We start from the raw sequence: 26,185 nt of genomic DNA, 5'->3' as shown, positions 1-26,185 counted from the left end.
GGCACGGTGTGGGGACAGGGATGGGGACATGGCAGGGGATGGAGGAACTGGGACAGGGATGGATGGATGGAGGGAGGGAGGGAGGGAGGGAGGGAGGGATGGAGGGAGGGATGGAGGAATTGGAACAGGGATGGATGGATGGATGGAGGGAGGAAGGGAGCAAGGGAGGGAGGGAGGGATGGAGGAGTTAGGACAAGGACATGGCAAAGGATGGAGGAGCTGGGACAGGGATGGATGGATGGATGGATGGATGGATGGAGGAATTGGGACAGGGATGGATGGATGGATGGATGGATGGATGGATGGATGGATGGATGGATGGATGGAAGAGTTGGGACAGGGATGGATGGATGGGTGGAGGGAGGAGTTAGGACAAGGACATGGTGCAGGATGGAGGAGCTGGGACAGGGATGGATGGAGGAGGTGGGACAGGGACACTGGGCAGTGGATGAAGAGTTGGGACAGGGACATGAGGGTGGATGGAACTTTTGGGGACAGGGACACTGGCAGGGATGGAACTTTTGGGGACAAGGACACGGGGATGGATGGAGGAGCTGGGACAGGGACAGGGATGGATGGATGGAGGAGCTGGGACAGGGACCCTCAGCAGCAGGGGTTGGGGTCACACCAGGGGGGCTCAGCCCCGTGGGAAGCCCTGGTCAGGGACACTGTCCCTGCTCGTGTCCCTTGAGGTCACACAGGAGACATGGGCACCCACGGACATGGGGATGTGGGGACACAGGGACACGGGGACACATGGACATGGACACCCATGAACACAGGAGCACACGGATGTGGGAGCACAGGGACATGGGAACACATGGATGTGGACACCCATGAACATGGGAGCACATGGATGTGGGGACACAGGGACATGGGGACAAGGGAACACAATGGTATGGACACCCATGAACATGGGAGCACACGGATGTGGGAGCACAGGGACACGGGAACACACAGACATGGCCACCCATGACCCCCCCCCCTAACTGCCCCCATCTCCACGTGATCCCCCAGCCAGGGACCCCCAAGATCCCCCCAAGTCCCCAGGTGCCCCCGGGGTCACAGCACCACCCTGGGAGGGCTGTTCCTGCCCAGGGCCTTGAGGGGCTGGAACCCCCTCACTGGGTTGGGACCCCCCCTGGGCTGGGACCTCTATATCTGACTGTACCCTTCACCCTGGGCTGTGACCCCCATTCTGGACTGGGACCCCCCTCTCCGTGCTGTGACCCCCATCCTGGGCTATGACCCCCCCCTTTTTGTGCGGTGACCCCCAAACCTGGCTGTACCCCCCCACCCCTGTGCTGTGTCCCCCTCTCTGGGCTGTGTCCCCCACCTCTGGTTATGCCTCCCACTCCGTGTTGTGCCCCCCAAACCTGGCTGTGCCCCCCTCTCTCTGTGCTGTGCCCCCAATCCGGGTTGATACCCCCAAACCTGGCTGTGACCCCCATCCTGTGCTCTGACCCCCAAACCTGGCTGTGACCCCCACTCTGTGCTGTGACCCCCCTTTTTGTGCTGTGACCCCCCCTTTTTGTGCTGTGACCCCCATATCTGACTGTGACCCCCACCCTGGGCTGTGACCCCCAAAACCTGGCTGTGCTCCCCCCCCTCCGTGCTGTGACCCCCACTCTGTGCTGTGCCCCCCTCCCGTCCATGCCCCCCTCCCTGGTGCCATGTCCCTGTCCCTGCCCCGCGGCCTCGCTCAGCCCTTCCGGAAGGTTCCAGGACTGCCCGAGCCGGCCCGGCCGCCCTGCCCGGCCCAGCCAAACCCGCCCGGGGCCACGAGCTGCTCCAGTTCTGGGCTGAGCTCAGGGCTCGGCTTAAACCTGCCCGGCTCCCGCTGGGAACGGGGCCCGGGCCCGGCACGTGCGGGGCCGCGTCTGTGATTTGGGGGCCCCTCGGGGCCGTGACGGGGCCGTGACAGGGCCGGGGCTCGGCCCACGGTGCTGGTCCCGGTCCCGACCGGTGGGTCCGGGAGATCCGGGCTTGGCAAGGCCGGAGCGGCGGCTTTGAAGCCTCGGGCTGAGCCCGGCCTAGAACTGGGTGGTGACCCCGAGGGACACGGCCGGAGTGCGGCCGGGAGGGGTGGACAGTGGGATGGACGCCGGGATGGACGCTGGGGATGGACATTGGGGATGGACACTGGGGTGGGCGCTGGGTGAGCATTGGAGATGGACACCAGGATGGACACTGGGATGGACATTAGGGGTGGACATTGGGGTGGACACCAGGATGGACATTGGACGTGGACATTGGGGTGGACATTGGAGGTGGACACTGGGATGGACATTGGGGTGGACATTGGAGGTGGACACCGGGATGGACATTGGATGTGGACATTGGGATGGACATTGGAGGTGGACACCGGGATGGACATTGGGGTGGACATTGGAGGTGGACACTGGGATGGACAGTGGGGTTGGATGCTGGGATGGACACCGGGATGGACACAGGGATGGACATTGGGGATGGACATTGGGGTGGATGCTGGGGATGGACATTAGGGATGGACACTGGGGATGGACACTTGGATGGACATTGGGATGGACACTGGAGATGGACACTGGTGATGGACACTGGGATGGACACTTGGATGGACATTGGGATGGACATTGGGATGGACACTGGGATGGACACTGGGATGGACACTGAGGATGGACACTTGGATGGACACTGGGATGGACACTGGCGATGGACACTGGAGATGGACACTGGTGATGGACACTGGGATGGACACTGAGGATGGACACTTGGATGGACAGTGGGATGGACACTGGTGATGGACACTGGGGTGGACACTGGGATGGACACTGGGATGGACACTGGGGTGGACACTGGGATGGACATTGAAGATGGACATTAGGGACGGACACTGGGGTGGATGCTGGGATGGACACTGGGCTGGACATTAGGGATGGATGTTGGGGATGGAAACTGGGATGGACACTGGGATGGACATTGGAGATGGACGTTGGGGATGGACACTGGCATGGACACCAGGGATGGACATTGGGGATGGACACCAGGGATGGACACCGGTAAAGGACATTGGGATGGACAGATGGATACTGGGAATGGACACTGGGGATGGACACTGGAATGGACACCGGGATGGACACCAGGGCTGGCATGGGTCACCACAGAGGTGGTGGCACTGGTGACAATGGCCCGGGGGTCCCACGAGCTGGGTGGCCCCGGGGGCTTCCTCAGGGCTGGGGCTGAGGTGGCAGCTCTGTCCCCAGCAGGGACACACAGTGCCTGGCTCTGTCACCCCAGAGGGTCCCCCAGGGGCCGGGGACAGGAAGGGATGAGGAGGGGGAGGGATGAGGAGGCCCCAGCGTGTTGTCCTCCCCCTCCCCCAGCCTGGAGCCACTCAGGCTCCCAGCAGTGTCCCCACACTGTCCCCTGCCCCGACCCAGCCTTTCCCAGCTCTCCTTGTTTTCCAGCTGCTCCGGGAATTAATCAGAGCCACTCCTGCGGGATCCCGAGGCTCCCAACCCTCCGGAGAGCTGCCAGTCCCCATCCCCCTGGATTTTACCTTGTTTGCATCATCCGCTGCCTTCGCTTTGCCCCCGAGGGAGGTGTCACTCAGAGGTGACACCGCGGCGACAGGGTGGCACTGGCAGGGCTGGGGGGTGAGGAAGAGCCTGTCCAGCCCCTGGGGACCCTCCCAGAGGTGACAGGGGGTCCCCCCTGCCAGGTCCATCCCTGGGGGGTTTTGGGCACAGGACGAGGGGCAGCCTGTGTGCCCAGAGTGGGGCACGTGGGACACGGAGCCTCTGGGCTCCTCCAGGTCATTCCCTGCACCCCCGAGGGGAGGGGAGGGTGGAAAACAGTGAGGGAAGGATGGAAAACACCGAGGGAAGGATGGCAAACACTGAGGGAAGGATGACAAACACCGCCTGCTCCAGAAACATCTTTTTATTGGGAAAGCCAGGGAGAGACAAGCCCCAAATCCACAGGGAATCGGAGCTGGGTCTGGCGGGGCCAGGGCTGACTCAGCTCTGCCTGGGCACGGTATTTTACTGGAATTCTGGACCTGGGAATGCTGGCACTGGGAGCCAGTTGTTGCTCCTCCTGTGCCAGTTCCCCGCAGATAAGCTGCTTCCCCAGGGCTTGTCTGTCCCGGGTCCGGTGGCACTTGGGGACAAGAGGTGGCTGGTCCTCAGTGCCACATGATCTGGGCTGAGATCATGGAGTGGGAAGGGATCAGGGGATCTGCTGGAATCCAGGGACCTTCCCCAGGGCTCCAGGAACACGCTCCAGGGGCCGCATTCCCGGCACAGAGCGGGGACACCGCGGGCTCCTCCGGGCCTGGATGGGCAGGGATGGAGCTTCCACAGCTCCCGGAGACCCCCCGGCCTGGGAATGGGATGGGGCGGACAGGAAGGGTGGGATTGGTGGATAGAGCCAGAGCAGGATTCCTGGACATCACCAGTGTGGGATTTGTGGATCCCGGTGTGGGATTGCTGGACATGACCACTGTAGAATTTGTGGACACCAGTGTGGGATTATTGGACATCCCCAGTGTGGGATTTGTGGATCCCAGTGTGGGATTGGTGGGTACAACCAGGGATTACTGGATACAGCCAGAGTGGGATTCCTGGACGTGACCAGTGGATCCCAGTGTGGGATTGCTGGGTACAACCAGTATGGGATTCCCAGATCCAACCAGGGTGAGATTCCTGGCTACAATCAGGGTGGGATTGCTGGATACAACCAGTGTGGGATTCCTGGATACAACCAGTGTGGGATTCCTGGATACAACCAATGTGGGATTCCTGGATGTGACCAGTGTGGGATTTGTGGATACCAGTGTGGGATTGCTGGCTCTGACCAGACTGGGATTGCTGGAGAGAACCAAAGTGGGATTCCTGGACACGACCAGTGTGGGATTCCTGGATCAACCAGTATGGAATTCCTGGGTACCACCAGTATGGGATTCCTGGACATGACCAGTATGGGATTCCTGGATCAATCAGTACGGAATTCTTGGATCCAACCAGTATGGGATTCCTGGATCCAACCAGTATGGAATTCCTGGGTACAGCCAGTATGGGATTCCTGGGTACCACCAGTATGGAATTCCTGGATCCAACCAGTATGGAATTCCTGGGTACCACCAGTGTGGGATTCCTTTCCCACCCACAGACCCATCAATCCCAGGGATCCTGCCCACCCCTCCTGGCCCAGGGATAGGAAGATCCCCAGACCCCCCCAGGCCTCCCTGCACCCCAAAAAGTGTCCCCAAGAGGGGTGAGGTGTCCTCTGACCCCCCAGGAGCCCCCCCAGCCCTGCCAGGGGAGCGGGAACAGCGGGACCAGGAGGGGAGATGCCCCCAAAATCTGGCTCTGAGGGTTGTCCCCACACTCCTCCCGGCTCAGGGCTCCGGCTGCTTCCCTGATCCACTGGAAATCCTTCATCCAGCCAGTTCGGGATCAAAACCTCTGCCCTGTGCGGATTTTTGGGGGAGCAGAAGCTGTTTTTTTCCCCCTCCCCGTGTTTGCTGCCCCTCAGCCCGCCCGGGCTCTGGATGCTCCCGGCGCAGCTCCGGTGTCCTGGAATCCGCCTGGAAAACGCCTGGAATCCCCGAGGCTGGGGCTCCCCCCTCCTTCCCCCCTCGCCGAGGTGAGTCAGGGCTGCGGTTGGGAGGAAATCACCGAAGAAGCTGCCGGTGCCCCCATTTCCCCAGTTGTAAAAATGTGGATAATTAACGCGGAGCTGTTTTTCCCGCGGACTTAATGACTCCCGGGATTACTCAGGTTCCATGGTGACGCTGGCAGGGGCTGGGAGAGGGCATTAACCAGAGGCTGCAGCACTTTGAAGGTGCTCAGGAGTAAGAATTTACTCATTATTATTGTTGTGTGTCACCTTTTCATCCACCCCTGGTGAATATGAAGAGATTCCTGCCTAATGATCCCTGGGGAGCAGCATCACGGCATCGGATTCCAGGACGCTGGGAAGAACTGGCCACAACGGCCCTAATAAAGGTAATGACAGTGGCCAGTGTTTGGGGGAGGATGGCCAGGGCTGGATTTTCAGGAATTCCGCCGGCACAAACAGTCCAAAGCAGCAGCTTCGGCCGGAGCCAAAGGGAAATGGGGATGGGGGAAGGGGGGAGTCGGGAATTGAAGGGGGAACCAGCCCCAAAAGGCTGAGTCGGTCCCAAAACCTGAACCAGCCCCAAATTCCTGGACCAGCCCCAAAACCTGAACCTGCTTCAAAACCTGAACTAACCCCAAAAGCTGAACCAGCCCCAAAAGGCTGAATTGGTCCCAAAACATGAACCAGTCCCAAACCTAAACCAGCCCCAAAACCTGAGCCTGCCCCAAAAGCTGAACCAGTCCCAAAACCTGAGCCTGCCCCAAAAGCTGAACCAGTCCCAAAAGGCTGAATCAGTCCCAGAAGCTGAACCTGCCCCAAATTTCTGAACCATCCCCAAAAGGCTGAATCAGTCCCAGAAGCTGAACGAGCCCCAAATTTCTGAATCAGCCCCAAGACCTGAACCTGCCCCAAATGCCTGGACCAGCCCCAAAACCTGAACCTGTTTCAAAACCTGAACCAACCTCAAAAGCCTGAAAAAGGCCCAAAAGCTGAACCAGCCCCGAAAGCTGAAACTCCCACAAAGGCTGAAAAAGCCCCAAAACCTGAACAAGCCCCAAACCCTGAACCAACCCCAAAACCTGAACAAGCCCCAAACCCTGAACCAACCCCAAAAGCTTAGAAAAGCCCCAAAAACCTGAACCTGCCTCAAAACCTGAACCCTCCTCAAAAGGCTGAAAAAAGCCCCAAACCCTGAACCAGCCCCAAAACCTGCACCGGCCCCCAAAAAGCTTGAAAAAGCCCCCCCAAAAACCCGACCCGAGCCCCAAATCCTCCGGGCCATTTCCCCTCTCCCCAAAAAGCCCCAACCTGACCCAGCAGGGTCACGTTTTCGGGGAACGTCGGGACACCCCAGAATTTCCAAACAGGAAACGAAGCCCGGACCTCACCCCCCCCAAAGGGCTCCGAGGGAAAAAAATTTGGGAGGTCAAAATGAGGCCAAATTGGAGCTGGTTGGGCTAATGGGCCTGTTCTGGTCTGGCAGCTAACGAGGTGTCCTAATTAGGGCCGGGGTTCCTAAAGTTCAGCCTAAACCATCCCCATGTGGAGAAAACCACGGCCCTGCTGCCTCTGCCGGGGATTTTTGGGGTGCAGGAGGAACATGTTGGGGGGCTCTGCCCACAGGGAGGGTTTTTTTTGGCTGCTGAGGAGGTTTTCTGGTGGGTTTTTTTGCTGGGTTTTGGGAGGGATTTGGGGTCTCTGAGGTTTTGGGGTGGGGCAGTGGCACCTGCGGGGACCCCAAAACCTGCCAGAGCTCGGGTACAGGTTCGTGTGAGGGTCTGGAGGGGGTTTTGGGGGGTGGTTTGGGTGCTCCTGGGTTTGTTACTGATGGAGGGCAGAGCTCCAGGGGTGGTCCCAAAAGCTGAACCAGCCCCAAAAGGCTGAACCTGCTCCAAAATTTGTACCAGCCTCAAAAGGCTGACTCAGTCCCAAAATGTAAACCAGCCCCAAAACCTGAACCAGTCTCGAAAGCTGAACCAGCCCTAAAAGTCTGAATTGGTCCCAAAACCTGAACCAGCCCCAAATTCCTGAATCAGCCCCAAATTCCTGAACCAACCCCAGAACCTGAACCAGCCCCAAAAGTCTGAATTGGTCCCAAAATCTGAACCTGCCCCAAAACCTGAACCAGCTCCAAAAGTCTGAATTGGTCCCAAAACCTAAACCAGCCCCAAAAGGTGGAACCAGCCCCAAAAGGCTGAAGGAGACCCCCATCCCGAAGGATCCCTCTGGAGCTGCTGGAGCCTCTGGGAAAGGAGGACACGGGGAGACCCCAAACGCCCCCAAACCCCTTTCCCCCCCCCAGTTCTCCCAGTGCCGCCGGACTGGTGCCCGTCCCTGTGCTGCCACCTGCTGAAGCGGCGGCTGCTTTCCTTGGAATTCCATTCCCTGGTCCGGCTCCCAAATCCTGGAGCCGCTCCCGTGGCTGACCGGGCACGGAGCAGCTCCCTGGAGAGTCGCTCCCGGCGATATTCCCGGTTTTTGGGCGCTATCCATGGGCTCTCCCGCAGCCCAGCCCGGAGCAGCTCCCTGGGGAGTCGCTGCTTCCTGGGAATCCCAGGGAATTCAACTAGTCCCCAGAGCCGGGAATTTCTGGGATTAATCCCAAGGAATTCAATTAGTCCCCAGAGCCGGGAATTTCTGGGATTAATCCCAGGGAATTCAATTAGTCCCCAGAGCCAGGAATTTCTGGGATTAATCCCAGGGAATTCAATTAGTCCCCAGAGTCAGGAATTTCTGGGATTAATCCCAGGGAATTCAATTAGTCCCCAGAGCCAGGAACTCGTGGGATTTAATCCCAGGGAATTCAGTTAGTCCCCAGAGTCAGGAATTTCTGGGATTAATCCCAGGGAATTCAATTAGTCCCCAGAGTCAGGAATTTCTGGGATTAATCCCAGGGAATGCGGGGCGGGGGGGGGGGGGCTCGGGAATGGAGGGGAAAAGGGAATTGGGGGGGAATAAGGGAATTAGGGAGGCACAGAAATGGGGGAAAAGGGAATGGGGGGAATGGGAATGGGAGAGAAAGGGAATGGGGGAGAAAAGGAATGGGGGGAAAGGGAATGGGGTGGGAATAAAGGAATTAGGGGGGCACAGAAATGGGGGAAAGGGGGATGGGGGGGATAAGGGAATGGGGGGGGGCATAGGAATGGGGTCCCAGAAATGCGGGAAAAGGGGATGGGGAGGCACAGGAATTGGGGGGGGGTGGCACCCAATGGGGGGGGCACAGCAAGGATGGTTCATTAGGGGGGTACATCGGGGTGCCCCCCCACCAACCCAAGGCTGGGAACAGAGCTGACACCCCCAAAATCAGGGGGGATGAGACCCCCCAGCCCATATATCCCATATATCCCACATATCCCTGGGGAGGGGGGCACTCTGACACCCCCAAATCGCCCCCCCCCCCCAGGCAGAGGCAGCACTTTCGTGTTCAATCCTTTATTTGCTTCATCCAACAAACCCCCCCCCGCCAAATCCGGGGGAGTCTGGGGGAGGCCTGGGGACCCCCCCCCAAATCCGGGGGGGTCTGGGGGAGGCCTGGGGACCCCCCCACCACCATAAGGGCACTTGTGGTTTTGGGGGGACACACACTGACCCCCCCACCGGGGTCCTGAGGGGGGGGGGGCACAGCACCGACCCCCTTGTGCAGAGAGGGGGAAATTTGGGAAAGGCACTTTTGGCACTTGGGAAAAGGGGGGAAAGGGGGGGGGGGAATGAATTCCTGGGGGGGTCCCCCAAGGCGAGGGGGGGTTTCCCAGCCCGGGGGGGTCTCCCCTGCTGTGGGGTCTCACCTGCTGAGGAAGAGGATGGAGCAGGGGGGGACACTGAGGCACTTTGGCATTTTGGGAAAGGGGGTGGGAATGAATTCCCAGGGGGGTTTCTCAAGGCGATGGGGGGGTGACTGAATTCCTGGGGGGTCCCCAGGGGGGGTGACTGAATTCCTGGGGGTCTCCCAAGTTGAGGGGGGGTTACTGAATTCCCGGGGGGTCCCCAGAAGGGGTGACTGAATTCCCAGGGGGTCTCCCGAGGCGAGGGGTGAGAATGAATTCCTGGGGGGTCTCTCAAGTCAAGGGGGGGTTACTGAATTCCCGAGGGTCTCCCAAGGCGACAGGAGGTTTCCCAGCCTGGGGGTCTCCCAAGTCGAGGGGGGGAGTGACTGAATTCCCAGGGGGTCTCCCAAGGCAAGGGAAGGGTTTCCCAGCCCGGGAGTCTCTTCCCAGCCTGGGGGGGGGGGGTCTCCCAAGGCGAGGGGGGGTGACAGAATTCCCAGGGGGTCCCTCAAGGTGAGGGGAGGTGGTTCCCAGCCCAGGGGTCTCTTGCCACTCTGGGGAGGGTCTCCCAAGTCAAGGGGGGGTGACTGAATTCCCAGAGGGTCTCCAAGGGGGGGGGTGACTGAATTCCTGAGAGGTCCCTCAAGGCGAGGAGAGGGTTTTCCCAGACCAGGGGTCTCTTCCCAGCCTGGGGAGTGTCTCCCAAGGCGATGGAGTGGGAATGAATTCCCAGAGGGTCTCTGGGGGGGGTTGACTGAATTCTCAGAGGGTCCTCAGGGGGGGTGACTGAATTCCTGAGGGGTCCCCCAAGGCAAAGGGGGGTTTTCCCAAGCCAGGGGGGAGCGTCTTCCCATCCCCGGGTGTGTGTGGGGGGGGGGCTGGGTCTCACCCCCTGACGAAGAGGATGGCGCTGACCAGCGCGAAGCCCGCCAGGATGAGGATGACCTTGGGCACGCGGTTCCCCGGCTCGCCCAGCTCGTGGGGCAGCACCTCCAGGGTGGTCACGTAGAGGAAGGTGCCCCCGGCCAGGCCCTGCAGCACCGCCCGGCACAGGCGCTGCCTCGGCCCCGCGCCCGCCGCCGCCAGCGCCGTGCCCGCCCCGACGCCCAGCGGGCACACGAGGGCCAGCAGGGCCAGGCACGCGGCCACGGCGGGCGGGCGGAGCCGCAGGCGCAGCAGTTCGAGGGCGAGGCCGAAGGCCACGGCGCCCTTGTGCAGCAGCAGCGCCAGCAGCACCCGCAGCGCGGCCGCCCCGCCCGGGCGCAGCCCCAGCGCCAGCCCCTCCAGCGCCCCGTGCAGCCCCAGCGCCAGCACCAGCGCCGCCGCACGGACACCCCCCCCGGGGGCCGCCGCCGCCGAGGGGGGCACCGCGGAGGGCGCCGGGGGGCTCTGGATGGAGCCGTCGGGCAGCAGCGCCCGCGACTCCTCGGCGGGCTCGGCCAGCTCCTGCTGCGCCAGCGTGACCTGCTCCAGCACCAGCACCAGGAAGAAGCCCATGGCCAGGATGAACTCGGGCAGAGGGAACTGCAGCTGCGGGGAGGGGGGGGGGGGGACGGGAAGGGGAAGTTGGGGGTGCGGGGAGGGAGGTGCCCTGAGTCACGAGGGGGGAGGGAGGGCCTCGGGGGGGGGTCACGCTGTGACCGCCGCTGGTGCCGCTGTGGCACTGGCAGGTCCCTGCCTGCTGGCGCTGGCCCTCACCACTCCCCTGTCCCCATCCCACCATCCCCTCCCCACTGTCCCCCCAGCGCTGTCCCATCCCCACCATCCCCTCTCCACCATCCCATCCCCACCATCCCATCCCCATTGTCCCATCCCCATTGTCCCATCCCCACTGTCCCCCCAGCGCTGTCCCATCCCCACCATCCCATCCCCACCGTCCCATCCCCATTGTCCCATCCCCACTGTCCCCCCAGCGCTGTCCCATCCCCACCATCCCATCCCCATTGTCCCATCCCCACTGTCCCATCCCCACTGTCCCATCCCCACTGTCCCCCCAATGCCATCTCATCCCCACCATCCTGTCCCATTGTCCCCACTGTCCCCCTCCCACCATCCCATCCCCATTGTCCCATCCCCACCATCCCATCTCCACTGTGCCCCCAATGCCACCCCATCCCCACCATCCTGCCCCCAATGTCCCCACCCTCACTGTCCCCCTCCCACCATCCCATCCCCACTGTCCCATCCCCACTGTCCCCCCAATGCCATCCCATCCCCACCATCCTGCCCCCACTGTCCCCACCCTCACTGTCCCCCTCCCACCATCCCATCCCCACTGTCCCCCTCACTCTTGTCCCCTCGCCGCTGTCCCCTCCCTGCCCCCCCCATCCCCCTCCCCACTGTGGTGTCCCCATTGTCCCCCCTCCCACCATCCCATTCCCGCCGTGTCCCCACCCTTCTGTGTCCCACCCCAACCCTCTTGTCCCCGCTGTCCCCCTCCCTGCCACCCCCTCCCCGGGCACAGGGACACCGGGGTCCCCCCGGGCAGTGTCCCCATTGGGGACAGGCCACCGAGGGGGTCCCGGGGGGGGGTCTCACCGTGACACGAAGCCCCTCGAGGGCGGCGGAGATGCTGCCCAGGTAATCGGGCAGGAGGTCGAGCAGGAACGTGCCCAGGAAAACCCCCCCGGCAAAGCAGCTCACGAGGCTCAGGACGGGGCTGCGGGGGTCTGGGGGGGAGATTGGGGGGGTCAGGGGGGCTGAGGATGGGTCTGGGAGGGATTGGGGGGATCAGGGGGGCTGAGGATGGGTCCGGGGGCAATTGGGAGGTTAGAGAGGCTGAGGATGGGTCGGGGGGGGATTAAGGGGGTTAGAGGGGCTGAGGATGGGTCTGGGGGGGATTGAGGGGGCTAGGGGGGCTGAGGATGAGTCTGGGAGGGATTGGGGGGATCAGGAGGGCTGAGGATGGGTCTGGGGGGGATTGGGGGGGTCAGGGGGGCTGAGGATGGGTCTTGGGGGGATTGGGGGGTTAGGGGGGCTGAGGATGGGTCTGGGGGAGATTGGGAGGGTCAGGGGGGCTGAGGATGGGTCTGGGGGGCATTGGGGGGATTGGGGAGGCTGAGACCCCTGCTGATCCCCAAGACACCTCCAGACCCCCCAAAACTCCTGAGACCCCCCGTAGGACCCACAGCCAGACTTCCCAGGACCCCTTGAGATCCCTGGATTCCATGAGCCCCCAGGGATCCCTCAGACACCCAGGACCCCCCCAGATCCCTGAGACCCTCCCCGACCCCCCCAGACCCCCTGGATCCCTGAAACCTCCAGACTCCCCAATCCCCTCAGGGATCCCCCAGGACCCCCCCTGGCTCCTTGAGACCCTCCCAGATTCCCTGAGACCCTCCGAGCCCCTGATCCCAACCCCTCCCTGGGACTCCCTGGACCCCCCCGGACCCCTGGACCCCCCCGGCCCCCCCGAGCCCCCCGAGCCCGGTACCGGGGGGCTGTCGGAAGCAGCAGAGGGGGGCGAGGCCGCAGGCGAGGGGCAGCAGCAGCAGCGGCACCAGCGAGCCCAGTTTGACCCCCAGTCCGGGCGGGGGCTCCAACTGGTCCCCCCCGGGGCTCCAGGCCAGCACGGCCCCCGTGTCCATCCCGATCCCGGAGAAACTCCGACCGGGGACCGCGGCTGGGAACGGGAATGGGAACGGGAACGGGAATGGGAGTAGGAACGGGAACGGGCCGGTCAGAGCGGCCGGAGCCGCCCCCCGGCCCCGGTGACTCACCCGGGACAGACCCCCCCGGAGGGGCCTCCGGGAATGGACACCGCGGAGGGAGGGACCGGGAATGGGATCAGGGACAGGGATCAGCGACCGGGATGGGGAACAGAGACTGGAATCGGGAACGGGGAGCGGGATCGGGAACAGGGAGCAGGGAGCGGGAATGGGAACAGGGAGCGGGAACAGAGAGAGAGATCGGGTTTTTCCGAGAACGGAAGTGGCTTTTCCGGGACAGGGATGGGGAACCGGGAATCGGGACCGGGATCAAGGATCGGGAATGGAGGACTAGGGACCGGGATCAAGAGCTGGGATTGGGATCTAAGACCGGGAGTGGAACTGCGACCGGGAACCAGTTGTCCGGGACCGGGATGGGGAATTGGGGACCAGGGGCCGGGATCAAGTTTAAGGACCTGGACCGGGACCGCGATAGAGACCCTGGCTGGGATCGGGAACAGGTTTTCCAAAACTGGGATGAAGGGCTGGGACCAGAATCAAGGACGGGGATTGGGACCAGAATCAGGGACCAGGACTCGGACCGCGATCGAGGACCGGGATTGGGAACCGGGAATCAGGGAGCGGGACCAGGATGGAGGGCCGGGATCGGGAACGGAGCACCGGGACCAGGATCGGGATCAAGGACCGGGACCGCGATCGGGGACCGAGACCAAGGAACGGGACCGGGATCAAAACAGGGAATGAGGAACTCGGGACCGGGATCGGGGACCAGGACCTGGATCGGGGACCGGGAACTGGAATTCAGGGGTGGGATCGGGAACTGGGAACCGGGATCGGGGACGGGTTTCCCAGGACAGAGATCACGGACCGGCCCCCCCTGGACCCTCATCCCCCCCCAGACCCCCCCTTGTCCCCGTTCCCGCACTCACGTCCCGTCACATCCCCCCGAGTCCCGGGCGCTCCGGGGGGCGGGGCCGGCGCCGCGGGCTCAGCCAATGGCGACGCAAAACTTCCCCTGACGTCACTGAGTGACGGGCTGCGTAGCCAATGGGAAGCGAGCGGCGCGGGCGCCGGTCCGGCACGGGACGCGGGGGATTCCCCGTGTCCCCCCTCGTGTCCCCCCCGTGTTACCCCCGTGTCACCCCCGTATCCCCCCTGTGTCCATCCCCCGCATCCCCACCGACCCCGTTACCGGAGGGCGCGGGGGGGGGGTTACCGGTCCCGGTCCGGAGCCGCCCCAGTCCCGACCCCGCTTCCCGGATCCCCCGCGGGACCCTCCGAGACGCGGCACCGGGACTGCCCCGACCCCCTCGGCTCCCCCCCGGCTCCCCCCCGGTGCCCTCCCGGTGTCCCGGCAGGGGCGGGATGTTCCCGGCCCTTCCCGGTCGGGGCGGGACTTGGCGGGAGTCCCCGGGATCCCGGAGATCCTGGTCCCAGCCCCGGGACGGGGCGGAGGCGGCGGCACCGCCGGGGACCGCGGTGGGGTCCGGGGGACCCCGTGGAAGGGGCACGGGGGGCCCGTCCCGGCGGCGTCGGGGCTCGGAGCAGAGCGAGGGTCCCGCGGGGGGGTCCCCAGGGAGCCCCGATGGAGCCCCCGCAGCTCCTGGAGCTGTTCCCGGACCCCCCCACGCTGCCGGTACCGGGATTCCAGACCGTGATACTCCTCGGGGAGGACGTGAGTGGGGTGGGAGGGGGCGTGGGGCGAGCGGGACCCCTCGAGGGTCCCCGGGAGTGTCCCGGGGGTCCCCACCGCGTGTCGTTCCCCCCTCGCAGGGAAGCGGAGCCGAGGAGCTGCTGGGGCTGACGGTGAACCCAGACCTCGCCTGCGGCACCGCCCCGGAGCCCCCCCGGCCCGCGGACCCCCCCCCGGTGCTGCTGGAGGTGATCTGTGACCTCAGCCCCCCCCTGTGCCCCCCGCACCCCGCGCTGCCCCCCCTGCCCGGACCTGTCCACGTCCCCCTGCCCGTGGTGAGTCCCTGCACACCCCCCCGGCCCCCCAGTTCATCCCCAGAGCCCCCCAGTCCGGCCCCGGACACCCCCAGTTCATCCCACCCCCCCCCTCCCAGTCCATTCCCAGTGCCCCCAGTCCATCCGTGTGTCCCCCCCGTCCCACAGCTCCGGCTCACGGAGGAGGAGAAGCGGCTGCTGGAGCAGGAGGGGGTGACCCTGCCCGGGGACCTGCCCCTCACCCAGGTGGGGGGACACGGGGGGGACACGGGGGGGGGACAGGGTGACCCTGCCCCTCAACCAGATGTGGGGGGGACACGGAGGGGTCGGGGGGACAGAGGTGACCCTGATCCTTACACAGGTGGGGAGGGGACACGGGGGGACATGGGAGGGGAGGGGGGACAGGGGTGACCCAGCCTCTCACTCAGGTGGGGAGGGGACACGGGGGGACACAGGACGGAGGGGGGTGGGACGACAGAGGGGTGACCCTGCCCCTCAAACACGTGGCAGGGGACACGGGGGGGACACGACAGGGGTGACCCTGCCCCTCGGACACGGCGGGGGGTCGGGGGGACAGGGGTGACCCTGCTCCTCACCCACCTGTGGGGGGCACGGGGGGAGACAGGGAGGGGACAGGGGTGACCCTGCCCCTCAAACACGTGGCAGGGGACACGGTGGGGGGCACAGAAGGTGACCCTGCCCCTCACCCAGCTGTGGGGGGGACACGGGGGGAACACGAAGGGAGGGGGGACAGGGGTGACCCCTGCGCCCCCAGGCCGAGGAGCGGCTCCTGAAGAAGGTGCGGAGGAAGATCAGGAACAAACAGTCGGCGCAGGACAGCAGGAGGAGGAGGAAGGAATACCTGGATGGGCTGGAGAGCAGGTGGGGCCGGGGCTGTCATCCCGGCATTCCCGTTATCCCGGCATTCCCGTCATCCCGGCATTCCCGTCATCCCGGCCGGGTGTGTCCCCCCCTCACCATCCCTGTCCCCGTCCCTGCAGAGCAGCCGCGTGCTCGGCCCTGAACCGGGAGCTGCGGGAAAAGGTCCGGGAGCTGGAGAAGATCAACGGGTGAGGGGCGGGGGGGGCACGGGGGGCGCCGGGACGGGGGGCATTGGGATGGGGGCACCAGAAGGGGCAAGGAGCTGGGATGGGGGGTACTGGGATGGGGGCACTGGGAGAGGGGCACGGACCTGGGAAAGGGGGCACCGGGAGGGGTCTCCAGGAGGGGCAGGAGCTGGGATGGGGGTCTCTGGGATGGGGACACTGGGATGGGGTCACTGGGAGGGGTCTCCAGGAGGGGTAGGAGCTGGGATGGGGGTCTCTGGGATGGGGGTCTCTGGGATGAGGTCTCTGGGATGGGGGCACTGGGAAGGTCTCCAGGAGGGGCAGGAGCTGGGATGGGGGCAGTGGGGGCACTGGGATGGGGTCACTGGAAGGGGTCTCCAGGAGGGGCAGGAGCTGGGATGGGGTCTCTGGGAGGGGGGCACCGGGAGGGTCTCCAGGAGGGGCAGGAGCCAGCCCTGTTCCCACAGGTCCCTCCTGCAGCAGCTCCAGGCGCTGATCAAGGAAACGTCCACCAAGGCTGCCCAGACCGGCCCCTGTGTCCTGGTACGGCCCCCCCAGGACCCCCCCGGGACCCCCCAACCCACCCCGGGACTCACAGCTCCCGTCCCTCCCGCAGATCCTGGTCCTGTCCCTGGGCCTGATCCTGCTCCCGAGCTGCAGCCCCTTCCAGCAGGAGGAGCACTGGGATGGTCTCGGACCCACCGGAGGTACGGGAGCTCCGGGATGGGGGTGGGCACAGCTTTGCCCCCCACCCCGTGCTGCCCATCCCGCTCTTCCCTGTTCCCACAGTGATCTCCAGGAACATCCTGACACGGCAGGAGCCGGGAGAGGACGGAGACCCCCCGATCCTGGGGTGGGGCTGGGGGGCACAGCCGGGATTGGGAGCGGAGGGTGGAGCTGGGGGGGGGGTCTGGGGAGGGGTTCACCCCCCCTGGAAGGGATCCAGGGACAAATTCCTTCGGGCAGGATGCGGGGACAGGGGGACACGGGGATGAGATATGACCTGGAGACCCCCTGGAATAAACCCACGCTCCGTTTGCATCCCAAGACATGTTGGGGGATCGGGAATGGGGGACACCCACACACCCCAAGGGACAAACACTCCGGTGACAACGCCCAGGGTTTGTCCCACATCCCGGGGCGGGATCCTGGGGACGCCTCAGGTGGGTCCTGGTGCTGGGAACCCTCAAAGGATCCATTCTCCACGGATAAAACACTGGGATTGGTGACAAAAACCAGGATTTGTGACAAGGACCAGCATTTATTCCACATCCCACTCACAGGGTGGGATCCTGGGACCCCCAAGAGTGGGATCCTGGAACTCTCAAGGGTGGGCTCCTGGGTCCTCAAAAGTGGGATCCTGGGACCCCTAAGGGTGGGATCCTGGAAACCCCAAGAGTGGGATCCTGGGTCCCCAAGGATGGCATCCTGGAGCTCCCAGTGGTGGGATCCTGGAACTCCCAAGGGTGGGATCCTGGGACCCCAACAGTGGGATCCTGGGACCCCTAAGGGTGGGATCCTGGAACCCCCAAGAGTGGGATCCTGGGACCCCTGAGGGTGGGATCCTGGAACCCCCAAGAGTGGGATCCTGGGTCCTCAAAAGTGGGATCCTGGAACTCCCAAGAGTGGGATCCTGAGACCCCCAAGAGTGGGATCCTGGAACTCTCAAGAGTGGGATCCTGGAACTCTCAAGAGTGGGATCCTGGGTCCCCAAGAGTGGGATCCTGGAGCTCCCAGTGGTGGGATCCTGGAACTCCCAAGGGTAGGATCCTGGAACTCCCAAGGGTAGGATCCTGGGACCCCAAGGGTGGGATCCTGGGACCCCTAAGGGTGGGCTCCTGGGTCCTCAAAAGTGGGATCCTGGAAACCCCAAGAGTGGGATCCTGGAAACCCCAAGAGTGGGATCCTGGATCCCCAAGGATGGCATCCTGGAGCTCCCAGTGGTGGGATCCTGGAACTCCCAAAGGTGGGATCCTGGGACCCCAAGGGTGGGATCCTGGGTCCCAAAGGATGGGATCCTGGGACCCCTAAAGTGGGAATCCTGGCACCCCCAGGCTATTCCCGGGGCAGATCCCGGTGGGAGAGGTCACGAGGACCCCCCAGGGCACAAACACGGCGTCGCTCCGGGCACGAGGACCGGGATTTATTCCCAACCCCGCTCCCAGGGACCCCCGTGCCGGATCACTGGGGGAACCCCCTGCGACGCTCCCCGAGGACGTTCCCGGTGCAGATCCCGGCAGGATTCCCGGCGGGATTCCCGGCCCCTCCGGCCGGGCCTAGATGGACTCGATCTGCTTGCGGACCTTCTCCCGGGCCCGGCGGTCGAGCTCCCGCTGCCGGAGCACCACGAGCGCCGCCGCCGCCGCCGCCACGGCCAGAGCGGAGCCCACGAAGCGCCAGAACCGCCGCGACTCCAGCGCGGCCGAGCGGCAGCTGCGGGCAGAGAGCGGGAATTCCGGGATGCATCCCGCCGGAATTCCGGCCCCGATCCCAGGGGAATTCTGGCCCTGATCCCGTGGGAATTCTGGCCCTGATCCTGTGGGAACTCTGGTCTGGATCCCACTGGAATTCGGGTCCTGATCCCGCGGGAATTCCAGGCTGGATCTCATGGGAATTCCGGGATGGATCCCACAGAAATTCCGGCCCTGATCACATGGGAATTCCAGGCTGGACCCCGTGGGAATTCCAGGCTGGATCCTGTGGGAATTCTGGCCTGGATCCCACTGGAATTCCGGCCCTGATCCTGTGGGAATTCCGGGCTGGATCCCACTGGAATTCCAGCTGCGATCCTGTGGGAATCCCAAGATGGATCCGAAGGGAATTCCGGGCTGGATCCCGTGGGAATTCTGGATCCTGTGGGAATTGTGGCCCTGATCCCATGGGAATTCCCAGCCCCAATCTCATGGGAATCCTGGCCTCGATGCCATGGGAATTCTGACCACTATTCCCATGGGAATCCCAGCCCTGATCCCATAGGAATTTCAGATTCCAATCCCACAGGGAATTCCTGATCCCACGGAAATTCTCAGTCCCAATCCCAAGAAAATTTCCAGCCCCGATCCTGTGTGAGAATTCCAGACCCCATTCCCACCGGAATTCCCGATCCCACAGGGAATTCCCGGCCCCCCCCTCACCTCTTGAACTCCTCCCGTTGGGACGTGGGGCAGTTGATCCTCTCGATGAACCCGGTGGGGGCACAGTCTGGGATGGTCTTCTGAGGGCAGGAAGAGACCCCCCCCGGGACCCCCCGAGTGAGGGGGGACCCCAGACCCAAAGCCCCCCCAATTCTGGGGGTCCCCAACCCCACTGGAGCCCTCAGGGCAAGGCAGGGGGGGGGTCCCAGCCCCACCAGCCCCCTCGGTGTTGGGGGTCCCAGCCCCCCGGTTGGGGGGTCCCAGCCCCGCTCACCATCTGGAATTCGGAGCACCGGGCACATTCCTGGGCCACCACGAACTGCTCCTCCCGCCAGCACGGTGTGGCCACCGCGGGGCTCGCTGGGGAGAGGGGGAGAGGTCAGGGGGGAACGGACAGAGCCCCCAAACCCCGGACCGAGACCCCAGACCCTGGATCGAGCCCCCCAGACCGGCTTCGGTTCGAGCCCCCCGGGACCCAACAGAGCCCAGCTCAGCCCGGCCCCCCAGACCCCCGAACCCGGACAGAGTACCCCCAGACCCCGGCCCGACCCCGCGCTCACCGGGTCGCTCCTCGATGGCCGCCGCCGCCGCCGCTGCCGGGCTGTGGGCACAGAGGAGCCGCCGTGAGGGCCCCGGTCCCTCCGACCCCCCCCGGGACCCTCCCGGACCCCCCCGGCCCCGCTCACCGCAGCGCGCCCAGCACCGCGCTCAGCACCGCCAGCAGCACCGCGGGGCCCATCGCGGCACCGGGAACTGCCTGGAAAGCCCCGGGATCCTCCGGGATCCCCCGGGAATCACCGGGACAACCCGTCCCGGCCCCGATGCGCCTCCGGCGCCGCCATCTTGGACCGCGGGGGCTGCCGGGAAGGGGAGGGCGGGGCTTGGTGCGGGCGGAGCCAATGGGAGCGGAGACTTTGCCTGTGGGGGCGCGGTTTCAGCGAGTAGGCGTGGCGTTCAACCTGAGGGGGCGGGGACTCCGAGATGTGATGCGCGTGTGGGGCGTGGCCTCTTCTGCATATGAATAAGGGGCGTGGTTTCGCGCGAGCACTCGATGTGCATGAGAGGGGGCGTGGCCTCTCGCCAAGTTTTGGGTTGGTGGGCGTGACTTCCGCCTGGGCGTGTCCTTTTGAACGGAGTGGGCGTGGTGTTGGTGGATTTACTATAAGGGGCGTGGTTTGTGGAGGGGGCGTGGTTTAATCAGATAATTTAGCGCAGGGCGTGGTTTTCGAGCGATGGGCGTGGCCTCCCACCAAATTTGGAGTGCAGGGGCGTGGTTTCCTCTGCGGGCGTGGCCTTACGCCCACCCCCCCTTCCCATTCCCGACCCCAAAGCCCCCAGTTCCCGATCCCCCCCCGAATTCCCAACCCCAAAGACACTCCGGAGCCGGGACAAGGCACAGCGGGGCTTTATGGCACGAGGAGGTGGGGGGGGGAGCCCCAAACCCCCCAAAAAACCCCCCCAGGCCTCCCCAGAGAGGCGCCCGCGCTGCCCCGGGGGGGTCCCGGGGGGGGGTCCCAAGGGGGTCCCAAGCCCCTACCCCAGGAAACATCTCCCGCCAGCCTTTTTGGGGGGTCCGGGCTCCAGCAGGGCCTTGGTGCTGCTGCTGCTGCTGCTGCCGGGGGGCTGCGAAGGTAGGGGGGAGTCAGGATGGGGGGGACACAGGGGGTGTCCCTTTCCTGCCCCCCCACCCCCCCCCACCCCAATCCCGGCCCCACTCACGCCTTTCCGGAAGGATTTGTGCAGGATATCCCGGGCCAGCGTCCGGAACGCCTGGGGGGGGCACGGAGTGGTCAATGGAGGAAGGGCAGTGCCTTTGGGGGTGCAGTTCCCCCCCTCCCGGGACCCTCCCTCACCTCCAAGACTCCTCTCTCACCTCCTGGACCCCCCCTCACCCCTGGGACCCCTCATCTCCCCCCGGACTCCCCTCACCTCCTCCACGTTCTTGCTGGACTTGGCGCTGGTCTCGAAGAAGCGAATCCCGTGTTCCTTGGCCAACTGAGGGACCGGGACCCCCCTGTGAACCCTCAGACCCACAAAGCCCCCCCCAAAACCCTCCCTGTGATCCCTCCAACCCCATGGATCTCCCTCAGCTTCCTTCAGTCCCGTGGAGCCCCCTCAATCCCCCCCAGTACCACCCTCCAGCCCCACAGCTTCCCCTCCAGCCCCACAGGACCCCCCAGCACCCCCAACCCCATGGGACCCCCTCCAGCCCCACAGAGCCCCCCCAGTCCCAGCCCCACAGAGCCCCCACAGACGTCCCCAGACCCCCCCAGCCCCAGGGACTCCCTCAAAACCCCTTCAGCCCCACAGACACCCCCAGACCCCTCCAGCCTCATAGGGCCCCCCCAGCTCCCAAGGACCCCCCCCTATGGAGCCCCCCTCAAAACCTATAGACCCCCCAGGACTTCCCCCAGCCCAAGCCCTACAGGACCCCCCATAGATGCCCCCAGACCCCCCCAGCCCCACGCCCCCCCCCCAGACCCCTCCAGCCCCATGGACCCCCCACAGATGCCCCCAGACCCCCCCCAGCCCCACGGACCACCCACAGACCCCTTCAGCCCCATGGACCCCCCCCTATGGAGCCCCCCTCAAAACCTATAGACCCCCCAGGACTTCCCCCAGCCCAAGCCCTACAGGACCCCCCATAGATGCCCCCAGACCCCCCCAGCCCCACGCCCCCCCCCCAGACCCCTCCAGCCCCATGGACCCCCCACAGATGCCCCCAGACCCCCCCCAGCCCCACGGACCACCCACAGACCCCTTCAGCCCCATGGACCCCCCCCAGCCCCATGGACCACCCTCAGTCCCACAGCACCCCCCCAGCCTCACCCAGCCCCCCCCCCCCAGCCCCATGGACCCCTCCAGCCCCCCCCAGCCTCGTGAGCCCCCCCCAAGCCCCCCTCCCGGCCCCCTCCCCACCTTCTCGGCCGCCTCCTGCCGCACTTTCCTCCTCCCCTCCATGTCGCACTTGTTGCCGAGGAGGAGCCGCTCGACCCCCGCCGAGGCGTTCTGGGGGAGGAGGGGACACACACACGGGCAGGACCCCCCCGGACACCCCTTCCCGACCCCCAAACCCCCCCCAAACCCTCCCCAAAAACCCACCTCCTTGATGCTCTTCATCCAGTTCTGGATGTTCTCGAAGGATTTCTCGTCCGTGATGTCGTAGACCAGGATGATTCCCTGCGGGAACGGGGGGTCGGGGGGGGTCCCGCGGGTTTAGGGGGGGGGTCCAAGCCCCCAGGCCCCCCCCCCGAGCCCCCCCGAGCCCCCCCGTACCACGGCTCCGCGGTAATAGGCTGTGGTGATGGTTTTGAAGCGCTCCTGCCCCGCCGTGTCCCTGCGGAAAAAGGAGGGATTTGGGAGGATTTGGGGAAATTTAGGGGGTCCCCAACACCCCTTCACCCCCCCACCCCCTCACCCAGCAATCCCCCCAGACCCTCCCGCCCCCGACTCACCAGATCTGCAGTTTGATCTTCTTCCCATCGATGTCCACAGTCCGGATCTTGAAGTCGATCCCTGGGGAAAAAAGGAGGGGGGGGAATGGGAGAGTGGGGTGGGGTGGAACCGGACCCCTCCCAGTGCTCCCAGTAACCATCTGGCACCCGGGAAAGGGGGGGCGAAGTCCAGGAGGGGGGAGGGTTCTGGGAGGGGGTCCCGGTAAATCCCTGTGGAGGGGCCCAGGGTGGAGGGTCCCAGGGGATTCCGGTCAGTCCCCATGGGGGGGTCTCACTGGGGGGGTCCCGTTGGGGGCACCTGGTGTGGGGGGTCCCAGTCAATCCCAGTGAGGGGATCCTGGCTGAGGGGATCCCATCAGGGTGTCCCGGGGGGGTCCCAAGGTAGGGGGTCCGGAGGGATTCCGGGGGTCTCAGGGTGCGGTCTTGGCAAATCCCGGGGGGTCCCGGGGTGGGGGGGTCCTGGGGAATCCCGGGGAGTCCCACTGGGGGGTCCCTGGGGGGGTCTCAGAGTGGGGGGACCCGGGAGATTCCAGGGGGTCCCAGTCTGTGGGGGTCCCGGGGGATTCCAGGGGGTCCCGGGGTGGGGTCTCGGCAAATCCCAGGGGGTCTCGGAGTGAGGGGTCCTGGGGAATCCCGGGGGGTCCCACTGGGGGGTCCCGGGGGGTGTCCCAGGGTTGTGGGTCCAAGTCGGGGGGTCCCGGGGTGAGGAGTCCCCGTGGATCCCAGAGGGGGGATCCCAGTTGGGGGGTCCCGGGGGGGGTCCCAGGGTGGTGGGTCCAAGTCGGGGGATCCCAGTCGGGGGGGTCCCACTGGAGGGTCCCGGGATGGGGGTTCCCGGTGGATCCCAGAGGGGGGGTCCCACTGGAGGGTCCCGGGGGGGGTGCTGGGGTGGGGGGGTCCCGGTAAATTCCGGTGGGTCCCACTTGGGGGGTCCCGCCGGGGGTCGGCACTGACCGATGGTGGAGATGTAGGTGCTGCTGAAGTCGTTCTCGGCGAAGCGGATGACGAGGCAGGTCTTCCCCACGCCGCTGTCCCCGATCAGCAGCAGTTTGAAGAGGTGGTCGTAGGCCTTGGCCATGGCCCCCGCCGCCGCCCGCCGCCACCGGGACCGGCCCGGCCCCCCCGGGCGGGGCTTGGCTGGGCCCAGCCTACCCCGTGACGTCACGGGCCAGTGATGTCACAGCGGGAATCGCATGACGTCACGAGACCGATGCGACCTTCTCAAGATGGCGGCGACACAAACGACCCACCCAACATGGCGTCGCCTTCTCAGCCTTCCGAAGATGGCGGCAACGCAACGACCTTCTCTACATGGCGTAAACCCCAAGCGACCATCCCCAGAACTCCGCGACTTCCCGAATTCTGGCAATTTAAACGACCACCGGTAATGGCGGCAAAGGAAAGGACCTTGCAGAGGTGATGGAAACATTAGCGGCCGGCCCAAAGGGTGGTGTTATAAACGACCTCCCCAATATGGTGATAAAACCACAACCCCATCCCAAGATGGCGCCGCTTCCGCCCCTGAGACCGCCCCGCAGCGGAAATGGCGACGCGGGGCTGGGCCCGTCCCTTTCCGGCCTCTCACGCCGACGCCGCCATGCCTGTGAGTGCGGCCCGCGCCCGCCGCGTTCTCTCGTGTTCGCCGCCAACGCGGGGCCGCGCCCGCCGTGCCCCCCGGGAGCGGGAGGCTGTGGGGAAGCGTCTGGGGCGGGCGGCGGGGCCGGGGGGACGCGGGGCGAGCGGGCCGAGGGGTGAAGGGGGGGGCGCCAAGATGGCGGCCTGAAGGGCCGGGGGGGTGGACGTGCCGGACTGAGCGAGGTCCTGCCCCCACCGTGTCCCCGCAGCTCGCCAAGGACCTGCTGCACCCGTCCCCCGAGGAGGAGAAGCGCAAGCACAAGAAGAAGCGGCTGGTGCAGAGCCCCAACTCCTACTTCATGGACGTCAAGTGCCCCGGTGGGCACTGCGGACCCTGCGGGGTCCTTCCTCGTATCCCTGCCCCCTCATGTGTCCCGGTGTTCTCCTCGCTGTCCCTCCGTATCTCTCCCGGTGTCCTGGTGTATTTTCCCGTTTCTCCCCCGTGTCCCAGGAGCCTCCCCCGCTGTCCCGGCCCGTCCCTCTCCACGTGTTCCCCCGTGTGCCCCGGCCATCCCTCCGTGTCCTTCCCTGTCCTATGACCTGTCCTTCCCTGTCCCTGTCCCTCCCGGTGTCCTGGGCCCCCTCCCCGTGTCCCCGCTGTGCCCCGGGGTCCCTCCGTGTCCCTCCTGGGGACCCTCCACGTCCCTCTCGGGGGTCCCTCCGTGTCCCCCCACGCGTCTCCCCCCGTGTCCCTTTGTCCTCCTCCATGTCCCTTCTGCTGTCCCGTGTCCTGCTCCCTCGATGCTCCCGGTATTCCCTGACTCTCCGTAACTCCCGGTTTTTTTCCCCCCCAGGCTGTTATAAGATCACCACCGTGTTCAGCCACGCTCAGACCGTGGTGCTCTGCGTGGGCTGTTCCACGGTGCTGTGCCAGCCCACGGGGGGCAAAGCCCGGCTCACCGAGGGTGGGTGACCCCTCTGGGAGGGGTCTGGGGGGAATCAGGGACCCCCCAAGGGGCTGGGGGGCTTCAGGGACATCGGGGGGGCTCAGGGGGATCCAGGGGGATGGGGGACACTCCAGCCCATGGGGGGCAAGGCCTGGCTCACTGAGGGTGGGTGGCATGGCTGGGGGGGCTCAGGGACCCCCCCAAGGGACTGGGGGGGGCACAGGGACATCCTAAGGGGGTGGGGGGCTTCAGGGACATCGGGGGGGCTCAGGGGGATCCAGGGGGATGGGGGATCCAGGGGGATGGGGGACACTCCAGCCCATGGGGGGCAAGGCTCGGCTCACCAAGGGTGGGTGGCACCCCTGGGGGGGTCTGGAAACCAGGGGGGGGGATCTGGGAATCCCGGTGGGATCTGGGGATCCAGGGCTGTTCCACGGTGCTGTGCAAGGTGGGGAGGGGGCTGGGGGGGACTGGGAATCTCCTGGAGGTGTGGGGGGGGGCTTGGAATCTTTGTGGAATCCAGGGGGGGGTCCATTCCCCCCTTGTGGGGGGGTTGTGGGACCCCAGGGTGGGCTCAGAATCCTTAGGGAGGTGGGGGGGGGGCTTGGGATCCTGGAGGGGGGGGGTTGGAATCCCAAAGGGGGCTTGGAATCCTGGGGGGGGGCTTTATGGGACCCCCCCGGGGGGGGGCGCTCAGAATCCTTTTGGGATGGGGTTGGAACTGTGGCTTTTTGGGGCTGGGAGACCTGGAATTGCCATTCCCAACTGGATTTTGTCCCCCCTCCCAGGCTGCTCGTTCCGGAGGAAGCAGCACTGAGGGTCCCAGGATGCCGACGGAGACGGGAATTCCGCCCGGTCCCTGCAGCCCCTCCTGCCTCCCACCAATAAATTTTGGATAAAACACCCAAAAACGGGCCCGTGCTGGTTCTTGGCTCCACAGGGACGATGGGATTTGGGGGGGCTGGGGAAGGAATTCCTTCCCTGGGAGCAGCTGGTGTGGGTTATCCAGGGATTTTGTGGCTGG

The 26,185-nt window shown here is 65.3% G+C and overlaps 5 protein-coding genes and 1 long non-coding RNA gene across 9 annotated transcripts; 2 read left to right on the top strand and 4 right to left on the bottom strand.

The window, feature by feature from the left end:
• Window positions 1–9,024: 9,024 nt before the first annotated feature.
• Window positions 9,025–14,155, bottom strand: SLC39A1 (solute carrier family 39 member 1). Its single transcript, XM_032713026.1, has 4 exons — window positions 13,966–14,155; window positions 12,802–12,990; window positions 11,907–12,037; window positions 9,025–10,898 (listed from the first exon to the last, which is right to left on the bottom strand). The coding sequence occupies exons 2-4, from the start codon at window positions 12,953–12,955 to the stop codon at window positions 10,254–10,256; spliced, it is 930 nt and encodes a 309-aa protein (XP_032568917.1). The 5' UTR covers window positions 12,956–12,990; window positions 13,966–14,155; the 3' UTR covers window positions 9,025–10,253.
• A 443-nt stretch (window positions 14,156–14,598) lies between these two features.
• Window positions 14,599–17,085, top strand: CREB3L4 (cAMP responsive element binding protein 3 like 4). The gene is made up of 8 exons (XM_032713105.1): window positions 14,599–14,711; window positions 14,810–15,004; window positions 15,152–15,229; window positions 15,759–15,865; window positions 15,985–16,053; window positions 16,518–16,593; window positions 16,667–16,757; window positions 16,840–17,085. The coding sequence occupies exons 1-8, from the start codon at window positions 14,622–14,624 to the stop codon at window positions 17,043–17,045; spliced, it is 912 nt and encodes a 303-aa protein (XP_032568996.1). The 5' UTR covers window positions 14,599–14,621; the 3' UTR covers window positions 17,046–17,085.
• Window positions 17,086–17,291: 206 nt separating this feature from the next.
• Window positions 17,292–17,924, bottom strand: LOC116799661. The gene is made up of 2 exons (XR_004361109.1): window positions 17,691–17,924; window positions 17,292–17,645 (listed from the first exon to the last, which is right to left on the bottom strand). It is a non-coding gene; the product is annotated as an uncharacterized LOC116799661 (long non-coding RNA).
• A 255-nt stretch (window positions 17,925–18,179) lies between these two features.
• Window positions 18,180–19,977, bottom strand: JTB (jumping translocation breakpoint). The gene is made up of 5 exons (XM_032712948.1): window positions 19,871–19,977; window positions 19,745–19,785; window positions 19,459–19,544; window positions 19,185–19,264; window positions 18,180–18,483 (listed from the first exon to the last, which is right to left on the bottom strand). Exons 1-5 carry the CDS (start codon window positions 19,921–19,923, stop codon window positions 18,327–18,329), a joined length of 417 nt encoding a protein of 138 aa, XP_032568839.1. The 5' UTR covers window positions 19,924–19,977; the 3' UTR covers window positions 18,180–18,326.
• Window position 19,978: 1 nt separating this feature from the next.
• On the bottom strand, window positions 19,979–24,274 carry RAB13 (RAB13, member RAS oncogene family). 4 transcript variants are annotated; one of them, XM_032712945.1, is made up of 10 exons: window positions 23,920–24,269; window positions 23,594–23,688; window positions 22,640–22,700; window positions 22,461–22,521; window positions 22,287–22,364; window positions 22,104–22,193; window positions 21,114–21,179; window positions 20,904–20,954; window positions 20,722–20,807; window positions 20,104–20,143 (listed from the first exon to the last, which is right to left on the bottom strand). In XM_032712945.1, exons 1-10 carry the CDS (start codon window positions 24,066–24,068, stop codon window positions 20,119–20,121), a joined length of 762 nt encoding a protein of 253 aa, XP_032568836.1. In that variant the 5' UTR covers window positions 24,069–24,269; the 3' UTR covers window positions 20,104–20,118. The 4 variants fall into 4 exon arrangements, with proteins under 4 accessions (XP_032568835.1, XP_032568836.1, XP_032568837.1 ...); XM_032712944.1 differs by having other exon boundaries at window positions 19,979–20,143; window positions 20,906–20,954; window positions 23,594–24,032; XM_032712946.1 differs by lacking the exon at window positions 20,904–20,954 and having other exon boundaries at window positions 23,920–24,274.
• On the top strand, window positions 24,109–26,072 carry LOC116799660 (40S ribosomal protein S27). The gene is made up of 4 exons (XM_032712949.1): window positions 24,109–24,242; window positions 24,484–24,592; window positions 25,069–25,179; window positions 25,950–26,072. Exons 1-4 carry the CDS (start codon window positions 24,183–24,185, stop codon window positions 25,976–25,978), a joined length of 309 nt encoding a protein of 102 aa, XP_032568840.1. The 5' UTR covers window positions 24,109–24,182; the 3' UTR covers window positions 25,979–26,072.
• The last annotated feature ends 113 nt before the right edge of the window (window positions 26,073–26,185 follow it).

The sequence above is a fragment of the Chiroxiphia lanceolata genome, chromosome 29 (genome assembly GCF_009829145.1).
Source record: "Chiroxiphia lanceolata isolate bChiLan1 chromosome 29, bChiLan1.pri, whole genome shotgun sequence".
NCBI lineage: Eukaryota > Metazoa > Chordata > Aves > Passeriformes > Pipridae > Chiroxiphia > Chiroxiphia lanceolata.
The sequence above is the reverse complement of the archived record's forward strand: the minus strand, read 5'-3'. Positions and strand labels throughout refer to the sequence as shown.

Bases quoted from the DNA above. Each gene is read 5' to 3' on its own strand.
- SLC39A1 (XM_032713026.1), bottom strand. From the start codon at position 12,955: ATGGACACGGGGGCCGTGCTGGCCTGGAGCCCCGGGGGGGACCAGTTG. The intron at 12,038-12,801 runs GTACCGGGCTCG...TCTCCCCCCCAG, and splicing joins CTGCTTCCGACAGCCCCCCG to ACCCCCGCAGCCCCGTCCTG. The intron at 10,899-11,906 runs GTGAGACCCCCC...CCCTCCCCGCAG, and splicing joins TCGAGGGGCTTCGTGTCACG to CTGCAGTTCCCTCTGCCCGA.
- CREB3L4 (XM_032713105.1), top strand. From the start codon at position 14,622: ATGGAGCCCCCGCAGCTCCTGGAGCTGTTCCCGGACCCCCCCACGCTG. The intron at 16,054-16,517 runs GTGAGGGGCGGG...CTGTTCCCACAG, and splicing joins GAGCTGGAGAAGATCAACGG to GTCCCTCCTGCAGCAGCTCC. The intron at 16,758-16,839 runs GTACGGGAGCTC...CTGTTCCCACAG, and splicing joins TGGTCTCGGACCCACCGGAG to TGATCTCCAGGAACATCCTG.
- JTB (XM_032712948.1), bottom strand. From the start codon at position 19,923: ATGGGCCCCGCGGTGCTGCTGGCGGTGCTGAGCGCGGTGCTGGGCGCG. The intron at 19,545-19,744 runs GTGAGCGCGGGG...CCCTCTCCCCAG, and splicing joins GGCCATCGAGGAGCGACCCG to CGAGCCCCGCGGTGGCCACA. The intron at 19,265-19,458 runs GTGAGCGGGGCT...TCCTGCCCTCAG, and splicing joins GGTGCTCCGAATTCCAGATG to AAGACCATCCCAGACTGTGC.
- RAB13 (XM_032712944.1), bottom strand. From the start codon at position 23,717: ATGGCCAAGGCCTACGACCACCTCTTCAAACTGCTGCTGATCGGGGAC. The intron at 21,180-22,103 runs GTGGGGAGGGGG...CCGGTCCCTCAG, and splicing joins GGCAGGAGGCGGCCGAGAAG to TTGGCCAAGGAACACGGGAT. The intron at 20,144-20,721 runs GTAGGGGCTTGG...CCGCCCCCTCAG, and splicing joins GGCGGGAGATGTTTCCTGGG to GTTGAACGCCACGCCTACTC.
- LOC116799660 (XM_032712949.1), top strand. From the start codon at position 24,183: ATGGCGACGCGGGGCTGGGCCCGTCCCTTTCCGGCCTCTCACGCCGAC. The intron at 24,243-24,483 runs GTGAGTGCGGCC...GTGTCCCCGCAG, and splicing joins ACGCCGACGCCGCCATGCCT to CTCGCCAAGGACCTGCTGCA. The intron at 24,593-25,068 runs GTGGGCACTGCG...TTTCCCCCCCAG, and splicing joins CATGGACGTCAAGTGCCCCG to GCTGTTATAAGATCACCACC.